This window comes from Eptesicus fuscus, chromosome 9 (assembly GCF_027574615.1).
Source record: "Eptesicus fuscus isolate TK198812 chromosome 9, DD_ASM_mEF_20220401, whole genome shotgun sequence".
Taxonomy (NCBI): Eukaryota; Metazoa; Chordata; class Mammalia; order Chiroptera; family Vespertilionidae; genus Eptesicus; species Eptesicus fuscus.
In genome coordinates, this window is record NC_072481.1 from 39,163,544 (window position 1) to 39,176,905 (window position 13,362).

General features: G+C 41.8%; 1 protein-coding gene across 2 annotated transcripts in view; it reads right to left on the reverse strand.

Moving 5' to 3' along the window:
• The window catches only part of DAB1 (DAB adaptor protein 1), a 244,833-nt gene that overhangs the window by 102,824 nt on the left and 128,647 nt on the right, over window positions 1–13,362 (reverse strand). For both annotated transcript variants that reach the window (XM_008139363.3, XM_054720762.1), the window contains exon 3: window positions 8,726–8,824. In XM_008139363.3, coding sequence (XP_008137585.1) covers window positions 8,726–8,824 — 99 coding nt within the window. The remainder of the gene's footprint in view (window positions 1–8,725; window positions 8,825–13,362) is intronic.

Below are 13,362 nucleotides of genomic sequence, written 5' to 3' on the forward strand. Positions count from 1 at the left end.
GGCCTGCACCCTCTTGCAATCTGGGACCCCTCGGGGGATGTTGGAGAGCTGGTTTCAGCCGATTCCACAGGCCACTCCCCTTGGGAGGGCATCAGACACAGGGCTCATGGCTGGTGAGCGCTGCTGTGGTAGCACGAGCCTCTCCTGATCGATGGGGACTGATTGGGCGCAAGCCCACAGCAGGCACAGTGGGGCCAGAATGAGTGGGAGTGGCAGGTAGGAGCTGCAGGCAGCATTGGACTGTGGGTTTCAGCCCAATCCCTGCAGGCCACCCAGAGGGACCCCACCTGTGCACGAATTCGTGCACTGGGCCTCTAGTTTATATATATGTCTTACCTCCTATAAGTTCCTCGAAGGAAAGGTTTCATCCCTATTCACCAAGAAGCATATGTAGCATGAGTGAATAAATGAATGAAAGAATGAACCAATGAAAATGGTAGAATGGCCTAGACAGTTCTTCACCCTATATAACTCAACAACTCCTTTTAATAACAAATATTTTGTAATTCTTCCTTTATTGTCTAAAATGATTATATAATCTACCTATACAAATAAAGTTTAAGCAAATCAAAATGTCCAAATTATACCATAAAGGAGAAATAAAAGAATATGATTTTTGATAAAAATCATGTGGATTTCTTTATACTTAATTATAACTACAATAAAAGAATGTAACAACAGTGTTATGTTTACACTTTCTTATAATGAATAAATTTGGGTTTAAGAGAGCATTCAACTCATTATTGACACTCTTTTCTTTATATTTGACATTTTAAAGAAGAGCCAAATTAGTTAAGTTATGGTGAATATGAAATGGATACAGCAGTGCTATGTTGATAACTCAAATACAAAACGCATTACAGTGGTATGGCTTTCCAAAATGATGAACAACAAGGTACATCTCTCTCTCTCTCTCAGGTTAGTTGCATTTCTGGGAAATTCAGTATTGTGGATCTGGTACAGAAATACTTTGCTTATATGTTAAATAGAGTGAGGTTTGAGATTCAGGTAATATAAATAGGCTTTTCATCCACATGAGTGTCTGATAAGACATTAGAAAGTCATATGGCAAAGGAAACTTTCTTGCTGTGTGACAGTCCTATACATTGCAGAATGTTTAGCATCTTCAGTTCCTAATAAAATCCTGCATTACCACCCTTAACCAGTTAACTGTCACGTGTCCAAAACCGAAACCATTCCCACATGCCACAATATTTTGAATTTAATAAAAAAAAATCCACTGCTTGCGTCTATAGACGCTTATGGTGTACAAAGGGCTAACACAAAAGATGATACCACTAAAAATGCTTACATAAATATCAAAAATACCCATTAGGGGTACAGAATAAGTCAAGTGAAGAATATTTCGAGTAAAATAAAGAAAACAAGCTTAGGAGTTATAAAATGTGAATTTGAATTCAGCTTCTGCTACACATAGTAGCCATGAGCAAGCCACTTACCCTACCTGTACCTTAGTTGACTCAGCTATATAAGGGGGTTAATAAAAACCTCCAAGAGTTGTTTGGCTGTCAAATGAGACAAGATCCACAAAAGCCTGCTATAAACCATACAGTCCTGCTTACAGGTTAGTCATTAATACGGTAAAACGGGTAGATGGAACTAAAAGAAGACTCCAACTAGCCACAGAAACCTTGAGGAAGAACAAAGTGGAAAGTATCATGCTTCCTAATTTCAAACTATCCCACTAAGCTACAATGATCAGAACAGTATGGCACTAGCCTAAAAACAGGTAATAGATCAATGGAATAGAATACAGAGTCCATAAATATATGGTCAATTAATCTAAAACAAAGAAGACAAAAATATACAATGTGATAAGGACAGTCTCTTCAGTAACTGGTGTTGGGAAAATTGGGCAGATACACATGCAAAAAGTGAAATTAGACCACTTTCTTACACCATATACAAAAACAAACTTAAAATGTACTAAAGACTTAAATGTAAGACCTAAAACTATAAAACTCAGAATAAAATACAGACAGTAAAATCTTTAATATAAGTCTTAGGAATATCTTTTTGGACATGTCTCCTTGAGCAAGGACAACAAAAGAAAAAAATAAGCAATGGGACCACATCAAACTAAAAAGGTTTTTCACAACAAAGGAAACCATCAACAAAATGAAAAGACAATATATTGAATGCGAGAAGATATTTGCAAATGATACATCTTGAAAAAGAGTTAGTAGCCAAAATATATAAGGAACCTATACAAATTAATACCAGAAAAAACAAACAAGCTAATTTAAAAATGGGCAGAGAAACTGAACAGATGTTTCTCCAAAGAGACATACAGATGACTAACAGACATATGAAAAGATGCTCAATGTCACTAATCACCAAGGAAATACAAAATTTTAAAAATATATTTCTTTATTGATTTCAGAGAGGAAGGGAGAGGGAGAGAGAGATAGAAACATCAATGATAAGAGAGAATCATTTATTGGCTGCCTCTTGCATGCCCCCTACTGGGGATCGAACCCATAACCCAGGCCTGTGCCTTTGGTGGGAATCAAACCTGGGACCCTTCAGTCTGCAGGTCAATGCTCTATTCACTGAGGCAAACCAGCTAGGGCAGGGAAATACAAATTTAAACCACCATGAGATATCACTTCACATCTCTCAGAATGGCTATCATTTAAAAAAATACAAAAATAACAAATGCTGAAGAGGATGTAGAGAAAAGGGAATCCTTGTGCACTACTGATGGGAATACAGATTGGTACAGCCACTACAGAAAACCATATGGTTTCCTCAAGTAATTAAAAATATAGCTGCCCTACAACCCAGCAATTCCACATCTGTGTATTTATCCGAAAAAAATCCAAAACATGAATTCAAAAAGATATATCACCAGTCCTGTGAGAGTAGAATGTACTGTTTAGTTTTCAGTGGCACACAAGATGACAGGGATACCCTAGGCCCCCCCAGGTCCCAGCATCCTGCTCTACAGCCCCTTCACCATCCTCCCTGACTTCTTCCCTAGGACCAGTTTTCCTTCCTCTTCCTCTGAGCTCTTCCCAAATCATCCAGTTAGAACTGAGGGAAGAACAGTCCTGTTTCTGATGAGACACAGATAAGGTGACATCTGGTTTTCACTGGAGAATAAATTATTAAATCAGCCCTGAAATGTAAGTGCAGCCCTTGCATTTAAAACACGGTGACCCCTCTATTATAATGGTTGATGTTCAATCCTGGGCCACTCTCCGCCTCTCTCCTGCCAGGCCCTGCGTATTCTGTGTACATTTGCCAATTCTCAAGCACTAAGTCTATTTTTTGTGCAGTATCTATCACTGAGCATGTACTATGTGGACGTCATTATGCTAACCAGATAAACGTGATGAACAGAAAGATGCACCCTTTCATTTGTGCATTTTAGAAGAACTCGGTGAACATTTCCTCCAGGGAAGAATGAATGAGCACACATATTTTTTCTTTTAGACAGTTGTGCATTTAGAAATGCAGTTTTCTCTTTCCGACCTGCTCAGCTGGTCCTCCCCAACATACTCCTCCACAGCCAATCAGTGAGCCCTTTTCTGTAAAAACCTTCCTTCATATTCTTGGGACAGCCCAATCTTGATGCCCTGAGCACTGACAACTCCATTCACACCTGTATCTCAAGCAGCTGTCAGTTCAATCAGTGAGTCTCATTTTAGCACTGGGCTGTGACCACTTTGGGGTAAGGACCACTCATTATATATCTGTGACTCCCCAGAACACAGAGCATCACATGGCAGAGGATAGGCATCCAACACGCTGCTGCCTGACCAGGTATTGGTTCCACTGCCAACATTCTGTCTATCAGACAGTCCCTGTTGTAACTCCACCCTTTTGTCTTCACTCAGGAAAGCTCATCAGAAAGTGAACAATGGTGACAATAAGACAGAGCTAACATGGAATCTGTTCTAATATATAGAAAAGAAAATCATTTCTAAAATGTGTTATTGCTGTGGTCTCAATATTTCTGTGCACCCCTCCCATTCATATGTTGAAATTCTAACTCTCAAGGTGATGGTACTAAGAGGTGGGGCCTTTGAGGGTAATGAGGATGGAACTCTCATGAATGTGATTAGTGTCCTTAGAAAGGAGGCCCTAGAAAGCATCCTGACCCTCTTACCACATGAGCACATAGCAAAATGGCATCCTCTATAAGGAAGTAAGCTCTCTCGCAAGACACTGAATCTGGCGGGGCCCTCATCTTGGACTTCCCAGCCTTCAGAACTGTGAGAAATAAATGCTTGTTGTTTATAAGCCACTTAGTTACGGTATTTTGTTAAGGCAGGTCCATTATAATTAGCAATATTTTACTAGCATTAAGGATTCTGGGCCAGACTACCTGGGTTTGAATTTCTGCTCTGCCCTTAGTAGCTGTGTGACTTAAATGATCTGGCCCTCAGTTTTCTCATCTGTGAAATGGTGAGAATAACAGCATCTATACTGAATTGTTGTAATGCACTTAGAATGGTACACATAACAGTGCCAAATCAGTGATGGCTAAACCAAATGAACAAGCAAATTGCACACGGGATGGTGGCAACAAGATGCTACATCATCCTGAAAAGATGATGCAGACCACTGTCCTCCATCCTGAGAAACAGACTTCTCTTTAGGATCCTGAAATATGGATGATTTTTATGGCATAAAATTATAATAATTCTATGGAACAAGACTGTAAATGGGACAATAAGCGAGTTCAATGAGTTTCCCTGGAAAGACACAGGATTTAGGGTTGGAAGGTCTGTTCTGAGTCTACAGCAAGTCAGGAACACTTGCAGAGCCTGTTTCCTTATCTACAACATAAACATGACCTCCCTTTTGCCTCCGTGTCCACTGGTCTGATTTGAGGACCCAGTAACATACTGATATGAAACCTTTCCCGATTTGCTACTGCTGCCACTGTCACTAACAACAGTGAATTTATATATGACATTTTCTGCCTTCTCACTGATTCCTTTGACATAGTACCAATACCTCGGTATCTGAAAATAGGAACAGCTTTCAATACTGACTTATTCCCTGCAACATGCTAATAATAAAACAAAATTTACTCATATAAGGATTGGGATCAAGAATCCTTTGAAATTCAAGACAAGGTGTAAATTGCTGCAAAGGGTCTCTTTAATTGGGATCAAAACATTTTTTGACAGCTTTTGGATTTAAAAATTCTAGCTATTGTCACGTTCTGCAAATGTTTCTTTTCTTGATTTAAAAAAAAAAGTGCAGTCAAGCTTGAGCAGAAATACTTCAGACGTGATAAACAACTAAAATTGGACATTCCAAATAACAAAGACCCAGTTTTCCTTCTCTTTGATATTTAGGACAGAATACTTCACTTGGACTCTTACCCTGCACAATTCAATCGGTCCCCTGCTGGGCAATGACAAAGGTTTAAGAAATCTTTCCTGCTTATAATCTCCAATGAAGGTTTTGTAAAACCTCTATTTATCTGAAGATAAGTCATACTGAAAAGAATTTACTTTAAGGGAGACAAAGACTCTTAAAAACAGGGTCATCACCTTAGATGTGACTTGGCTCAACACTTCATTTCTACTCAACTCCCTTCCGCAATTTCCCTTCTTATGGTTGTTGCTTGAATATTCCCAGCCACCGTGAACTCTTGCACAGAAGGCACCACACCTAACTGCTCAACAGCTCTGAGTGGTAGAAAATTCTTCTTACACATAAACGAAACTGCTTCCTAGAAACTCCTATCACCAGGTCTGGTTCTATTCATGAGTCACACAGAACAAATCACCACCTTTTACCACACAACTCTTTGGAGAGATGAACACTATTAACAAGGGGTGCCCTGCTCCCTGTCGTCTCCACTTCAGGCTTACACACGTTCAGTCCCCTCCACCAGCTCCCTCAGACTTATGTTCAGGCACATTAACAAGGTGAGGGTGCAAAAGCAGGAGTTACAGAGGCCCAACGTTATCAAACAGAACCAGAGTGGACTAAGCCAGATGGACAACATTGAACTCTGCCTTCCATCTGATTCTCCACTAGGGATCTGATATTTTTTCCATAAGGCCCGATGGCTTTGGACTGAAATAATGATTTTACTGTTGTGAATCAAAACTAGTATTATAAGGTTTGGTGGTATCTTTCTTTGGGGACAACTTAGCTACCCTTGAGTTGGTTTTAGATAAATGTAAAGAATATAAACTACCTCACTTCATTAGCTAAACTGGGTGATTAGAACTTTAATTAGCTGGGCACAGCCTACTTGGTGGTGGGGTACATGATAGAATAGCAAGGCCTCAAAATATGTCCCCAAACAAGATAAAGCATCTGATACTCTGCCTCACTCCTGTCCCTTTGGTTAGGCCAGTTGTCATGGTGATGGGTAGGGAGACTAAAGATGATAATGTAAGATCGCAGCATATGAATCACTGTGAAACCCTCTCAGACTTGATCTGTATTACCTGCCTCCCTCCCACAAAGGATGCTAAGGACTCCATATCCTCCACGTTTCTCCAAGCCCAAAGCTCTCTGCCTCCTGTGTGTATCCAGGATCCCATAAGGCCATGTGTGTGTTAAGAAATCTTGGCTCAGCATAGTTTCCCATCCCCCAACTGCCCTGGTCTCCTTTACCAGGATATTCTTTTATTTGCTTTATCCTTTTTAAACTATGTGGTTCAAAAGTGAGCACTGGTGTCCAATCTATAGTCTGCCCAGGAAAAGGAAAACCATACTTTCAGGAAGGCAGGAGAGGCTTACATTAGGCTCTTAATTTGCAGCATTCAAGCTCCTTCACTACTGATGCTAACATCTTCATTCTCAGCTCCCTCCTAGTGAGGCAGCCCCAGACAGACAGCCCCACCTTTCTCTCTGTCTAGAAGTCAATTGTGTTGAGTTTTGACTTATGTCAGCTGGAGGCTAAATCCCAGTTCTGCCTCCTCCATGCTGGTGAACTTAGGAAAGCCACTTATACTGAGAGAGAACCTGCAATGCTGTTAAGTGAAAAGACTCGTGAGCTAGACTGCCTGGGTTCAAATCCTGTCTCCACAGCCACTGGCTTTCAGCTAGTTAATAAACTTTTCTCTCTTCGATACCTTCAACTATAAAATGGAGGTAACAATACGCCCTCCCTCATAGGGTTACCGTGAGGATTAAATGGGTGGGTACTTACAAAGGACTGACAACAATGTGTGGCACATATTATGTGCTTGATGAAGGAGCTATTGTTATGATTATCTCAAAGGGTGTTTGTGAGGAGAAAACTGAATAATGTGTGTAAAGTGACTAATATGCACCTAGTATATAGCATGTTCTCAATAAACTGACATTATTATTACCAGTTATTCTTATTGTGGTAAATATACATAACATAAAATTTACCACTTTAACCAATTTTAAGAGGCATAAAGCACATTCTCATTGTGGTGTGACCATTGCAGCCTTCCATCAGCACTGCTGTCTTCTTCCCAAACTTAAACTCTGTCCCCATTCAACACTAACGCTTCACTGCTTCCCCCCCGTGGGCCCTGGCAACCACCATTCTACTTTCTGTCTCTGAATTGGATTCCTCTAGACACCTCAGATAAGTGAACTCCTTCAGAATTTATCTTTTTGTGACTGGCTCATTTCACTTTGAAAAATGTCCTCAAGGTCCATCCATGTTGTAGCATGTGTCAGAACTTCCCTCCTTTCGGTGCTGAACATTATTTCATTGTCTGCATATACACATTTGGCTTGTCTGTGCATCCATGGGAGGACCCCTGGGGTGCTTCTACCATTTAGCTGTTGTGAATAAAGCTGCCATGAGCATGGGTGTGCCCTTATCTGTCCCATGACTGGTTATTCAGGAGTAACTTTTCTTCAGGAAGACCCATTTCCACTGTTAAATCATCACCCTACTACTGACATTTTATCCTAGTATGAGTCAGAACAAAGGGGAGAAAAAGATAATGCAAAATGACAAAGGTTAATTAACTTGGCGAGTAGAGTATTATTTATACAGTGCTTGATAAATTACCTTGTGAAGTTCAGTGGAGGCGAATACACGAGTAAAAGGACAAATATGTCCATTTGACGCTCGCCCTCTCAATGAAACAGGTCATAGACTATTTTTCTGTTTCTCCCTTACCATCAATACACAGGACCCGCAATGTCAGACAAGCCCTGGGGATGAACCTGGGAGCTAATTGCCTCTGGGAGGCTGATGAAAACACAAAACCATGTCTTTGGTTCGTTCAACAAACATATTAGCGCTTACATTTCCTGGTCATGCAGTGATAGATTTTTTTTTAAAGATAGAAAACTCCATTTATTCTTTTTGATTGCAGCAACTACAAGGTTCCACAGGTTAAACTCAAGAGAGTCTGGATGCTTTGACCGAGTCAAAAGAGCCCTATGCGTCTCCCTCTAGGACGCATGTCGTTAAAGCTGCCATCACACAAAGAAATCCAACTTAAACCGTCACATTGCCCACCACTCCTCAAAGCTCATCAATCTCCCATTAGATTCCCGGGACCGGGTGACACTTTTATCACAATTACACACTAAGAAACATGGTGCAGCCGCACTGTGGCCAAGTCCGGGAAGAGCCCCCCTTTGATGGACGATCACAGTTGATCAAGTTTGTCAGCTGCTTTATGTGTTTTTATGCTCGTTTGATATTCCTGCCCAGCGCAGACAGGCTTTTAAGGGCACATCTGTCAATGGATTCAATTGCACAATGCCACGTGCTTCTTTTACTTACCCCTGTCTTCTCATCAAAGATTTTGATTCCTCCAAAGGAGATGGTTAAAAAGATTTTCTGTTTGTGTTCTCCTTTGGAACGAGCGCCAGCTACAACGCCCTGTTGAGAGGAAAGACATGGTTTTTACTTTAGTGTTTTCATTTGAAAATGCCCTCTGGTCCCAAAGGCATGTCAGATACCATCAGGCAGTGCCACCAATCAGGCACGTGCCTTTCTCTCTGCTCCTTCCAGGTTTCCCGACTCGATGAGCTTGCATCTGCTTGACGTTGTCGGGGAATGCTTTTCCTCGCTGTTCGAACACTGTATAAATAGATATCTGAGCACCGACTCATTTGGCTAACCAAGATTTATAGAATACCTACTCTGTGCCTAGGTACTCGGCTCAGAATTCGCGATCCCTAGAGACACACAATATGGTCTTCTTGTTAATAGCTTTGCTGGGTTTTGCATTGCGTATGGTTTTAATCTATTCAATAAAGGTGAGTCATGGAATAGATTCTTAAATATTTAATTTTTATTATGCTTCTGGGGAAACTTTTCATATGAATCAATTTAGAGAGCATTAAGAAAATAAAAATTATTGCCAAATTATTACAGGTCTCAATTTTTGCTTGGAAAAATATGATGATCATAGTTTATGCCTATGGTTCGTAACATCTACCCACAGACATTCTGTTTGTCCCCCTACTCCTTTTCCTAGCATTCCTGGGTGTTCAAATAAAGTACTTACTTACCCGAAGTATTCCATTTATCAAAACATCTGTTTCCACACTTTCTCAAATGTTTTATAAACTAAAGGTATGTATATGAGTCAATTAGAAGGTAAATGTCATAAAAGGTAGGGAAACTGCTCTGCTTTCTGCTCTCTCCCAGGTGCCCAGCACAGTCCCGGAGGGCAGGGGGGTCTCTGTAAATTATTGTTCCATGAACGTTCTATCCTGAGTTTCCTGAAGTCGATACGATGCAAGTTAAGAGTAAAGACACTTGCTTTTTAAATTGCCTCTGTGGTGGCCAAGTATAGGTAAGCATGGGTTTCATACGAGGCTACGACTTGGAGGATAAGGATACATCTAGGGATTTGCACTCAAGGGCTGCTGGTGACTCTGCCTTAAGCATTTTGAGGCTTCCAGCCCCTTCAGCACCATTAGCCTCTGCAGAGGGTGAGATGAAGCCCAACTCTCAGCAGTTGTGGGTTTGGATTTTTCGGCGTAGTAAAGCCTAAAATAGTAACTGATTTCATATTTCCAGGAGATAAAAGTCTTCCGTGCTGTTATCAGAAGAGCAAATGCTCAACATCAGTCTCTGAGAACAACGGAGGTTAGAGAGCAATCGACACAACCAGAAGGCACAGGGAGGGGCGTTCATTCTCTTGGGATTGTTTGATCATCCTCATGTTGGGTATTAAAAATACTCAGAACATCTCAAGTATACTCCTAGCTCTCTGTGATCTCAGACAAATTACTACCTCTCAGTTCCACTTCCCCAAGTATAAATACCTCCCTGGCATGGCTGAGAGAATTAAATAACATTTTATTTCAAGTTCCTAGCCCCATGTCTGGTACATTGCAGGGATGTAATAAAAAATAACTTCTTCTAGTAAATGAATGATTGTCCCTTAAAATGTATGTTCCAGTAACTGTTTAGGTGCCTACAAGTAGGAATTTCAGTACCTGGGGAGTTGCTCACTCATTCTTAAGTGCCTCTTATTCTGTACTCACAGATGTGCAGAATGTTAGAGCCAGAGAAAACTTTAAAACTAATCAGTCCCAATTTCCCAACTGACAGATTGACAGATGAGAAAATGATGCCTAGAAAGTCCAGAGATGGTAGAGTTGGGGGGAACAAAAAAGCTGATACTATACAACTGAGCTCTCAAGTCTCTAGAGCAGAGAGAAGATATATTTCTTTACCTTGTGTCTTTTTTCTAGCAAGCTGACACATTCCTATAACCCTACCCAGGGTTCCTCCTTCAGTGTTTGGGACTGCTACATGCTGATATACGATTCCACCTCCAATGACTGCCCAGGAAATAGGTAAAAAAAGGGACTCATCCCCAAAGCTAAGTCCTCTGTCTCTTTAACACCCATGTCCTATTCAAAGGTCCCTGAATTCCTCACCACACTGCTTGCTTTCTCAATGATTTACTGAGGAATGATTTTAAGGACCTGGGGGAATGGTTCAAGTCCGTGTCTTTGCAATCCCAGGGGAATCCTATTTCCATCTGATGCCACTCCATCAGAGACACGGTCTCTGACCCCTCCACCCTCCTTGCCAGACTCTGTCTCATTCTTTCCCCTGACGTCTCTTCCTCATGGCACTTACCACCATCTGAGATATGTATTCATTTGCTGACTGGCTGCCTTTGCCCAACAGAACAAAAACTCAACTGTTCATGAAACTTGGTTTTGTTCATTCTACGTGCCCAGTGTTGAGAACAGAGCCCGGAATAAAGCGGGCACTCAAAAGGGTGAAGCGACTGCCCCTCGCTCTGGCAATGAACAAGCCAGGCTTTGAACCCAGGAAAATTTGACTTTGAAAACTGTGTTTTGGAGTAAAATAACTTATGCTGCCAGCCCTCATCTGCCTAACCTTCAACCTCAAATAGCCAGACTTACACAAAGCGAGAACATGAAGTAGCCCCATCATAAATGGAAGGACTGGAAGGACAGTGTCAAAGGGAGGGGAGCCCCTTCTTCTCGTTTAACCCCTTCCTGGGTGAGGACATTGCAGGACAGAGGGCGGAGAGGGCTGCACCTCGGGTCAGGAAGATTAGCTTCAACGTGTCTCTCCAAAACAGTCCTCACAGTCGCTCGCACTTAGAATTACTGCCACATCAAACAGCAATAATGCCCGGCACACAGTAGTGCTGGCTAGGTACTGCTCCCCTTTGCCTCCTGGTTCCACTTGGCTATCACCAACGCCCTGGTGGAATAGGGGGGAACATAAAGAAGGTGGGCAAAGCAGACATACATGTTCCAGGAGCATTTCTGTCCGGGGCCGCTGGCGTTCGCTTTACATGACAAATGAAAGCAAGAAGGACTATCCACGTGATGCTGTCTTTGGGGAAATAAAACTCCAAATTTATTGAACACGTTTCTCCTAAGAGACAAGACCCTGAGTCAAACGCTGAAAAATTGCTCGAAGTCCCAGCACGCCCGCCACCAGACAGCACGTGCTGCCTCTGGGTCTCATCTCCCCAGGATGATTCACTGCTGCTCCATGGAACTCACGGAGGCCCGGGGATAGCGCTGGCTGGAAAGATCAAAGATGTGGAAGTAGGTGCCTTTTGGGGCTCTGTGCCTAGGATTAGCCGCCTGACCTAGGAAGTCACATTTGGAAACCTGGAAATTAGGGAGTCAAACATTTCCCTGGGTACCCACTATGTAGAAGTTCTCTGATGTGCTGTATGATATAGCCCATACGACAATCCTGGGCTGTAAGAATGACCTCCCTTATTTCACATCTGAGGAAACATAGGTTGGAGGGTCAGGTGACCACCCCAAACCTCAAGGAACATACAAGACCTAGAGAATACAGTGATTTTTCAGATTCCAGTACTGGAGTTCCTTCTGTAATAGCACTCTGTAAGGGACGTGAGGAGAAGCACAGATGAAAATAAATGGACTACACAATATACTACAGGCATGTCAAAGATGTTCTGAAAATTGGTAGGAGGGGCCACCTGCTTCCAGACTCAGTTGTGAAGGAGAACTCTGACATGAGACTAATCACGCTTCTCACCTCATAAGGATGCTGGAGAATTTATTTATTTATTTATTTATTTATTTATTTATTTATTTTTAATAAATATATTTCTTTATTGATTTCAGAGAGGAAGGGAGAAGGAGAGAGAGATAGAAACATCAATGATGAGAGAGAATCATTGACCAGCTGCCTCCTGCACACCCCCCACCGGGGATCGAGCCCGAAACCCAGGCATGTGCCCCTGGCCGGAATCGAACCCGGGACCCCTCAGTCCGCAGGCCGACATTCTCTCCACTGAGCCAAGCCAGCTAGGGCGGATGCTGGAGCATTTAAGTGAGCATGCACATCTGCATTTTGTAAGGTGTGCAGGGAGAACTCAGCAACTAAGTTACCAGTATTATTAGTACTAATATTGATATTAGCAAGCAATCCCATGTGCTAGGCTTAAAATCTAGGAGGGGAACCAAGATAGATTAAATGCAGATCAAAAGAGAACATTATTGCCCTAGCTGGTTTGGTTCAGTGGAAAGAGTGTCGGCCTGAGGACTGAAGGGTCCCAGGTTCGATTCTAGTCAAGGGCACATGCTCGGGTTGCAAGCTCGATCCCTGGTAGGTGTGCAGGAGGTGGCTTATCAGTGATTCTCTATCATTGATGTTTATCTCTCTCACTCCCTCTCCATTCCTCTCTGAAATTAATTTAAAAATATATATATATCAAAGAGAATATTATTTAGCCTTATACTATGTCTTGTCAAACACTAGTCTTCTGAAGATCTGCATTTGAATTCTGGGCTAAATGAAGGTTAAATGAAGGATCTGGATCAAATCCTTTAATGACCACGAACCTCAGATTTCTTATTTATAAGACTGGGAGGCTACTATCTCACATGATCAAGAGATAACATATACTGAAGTACTTTGCTGACCCTAAA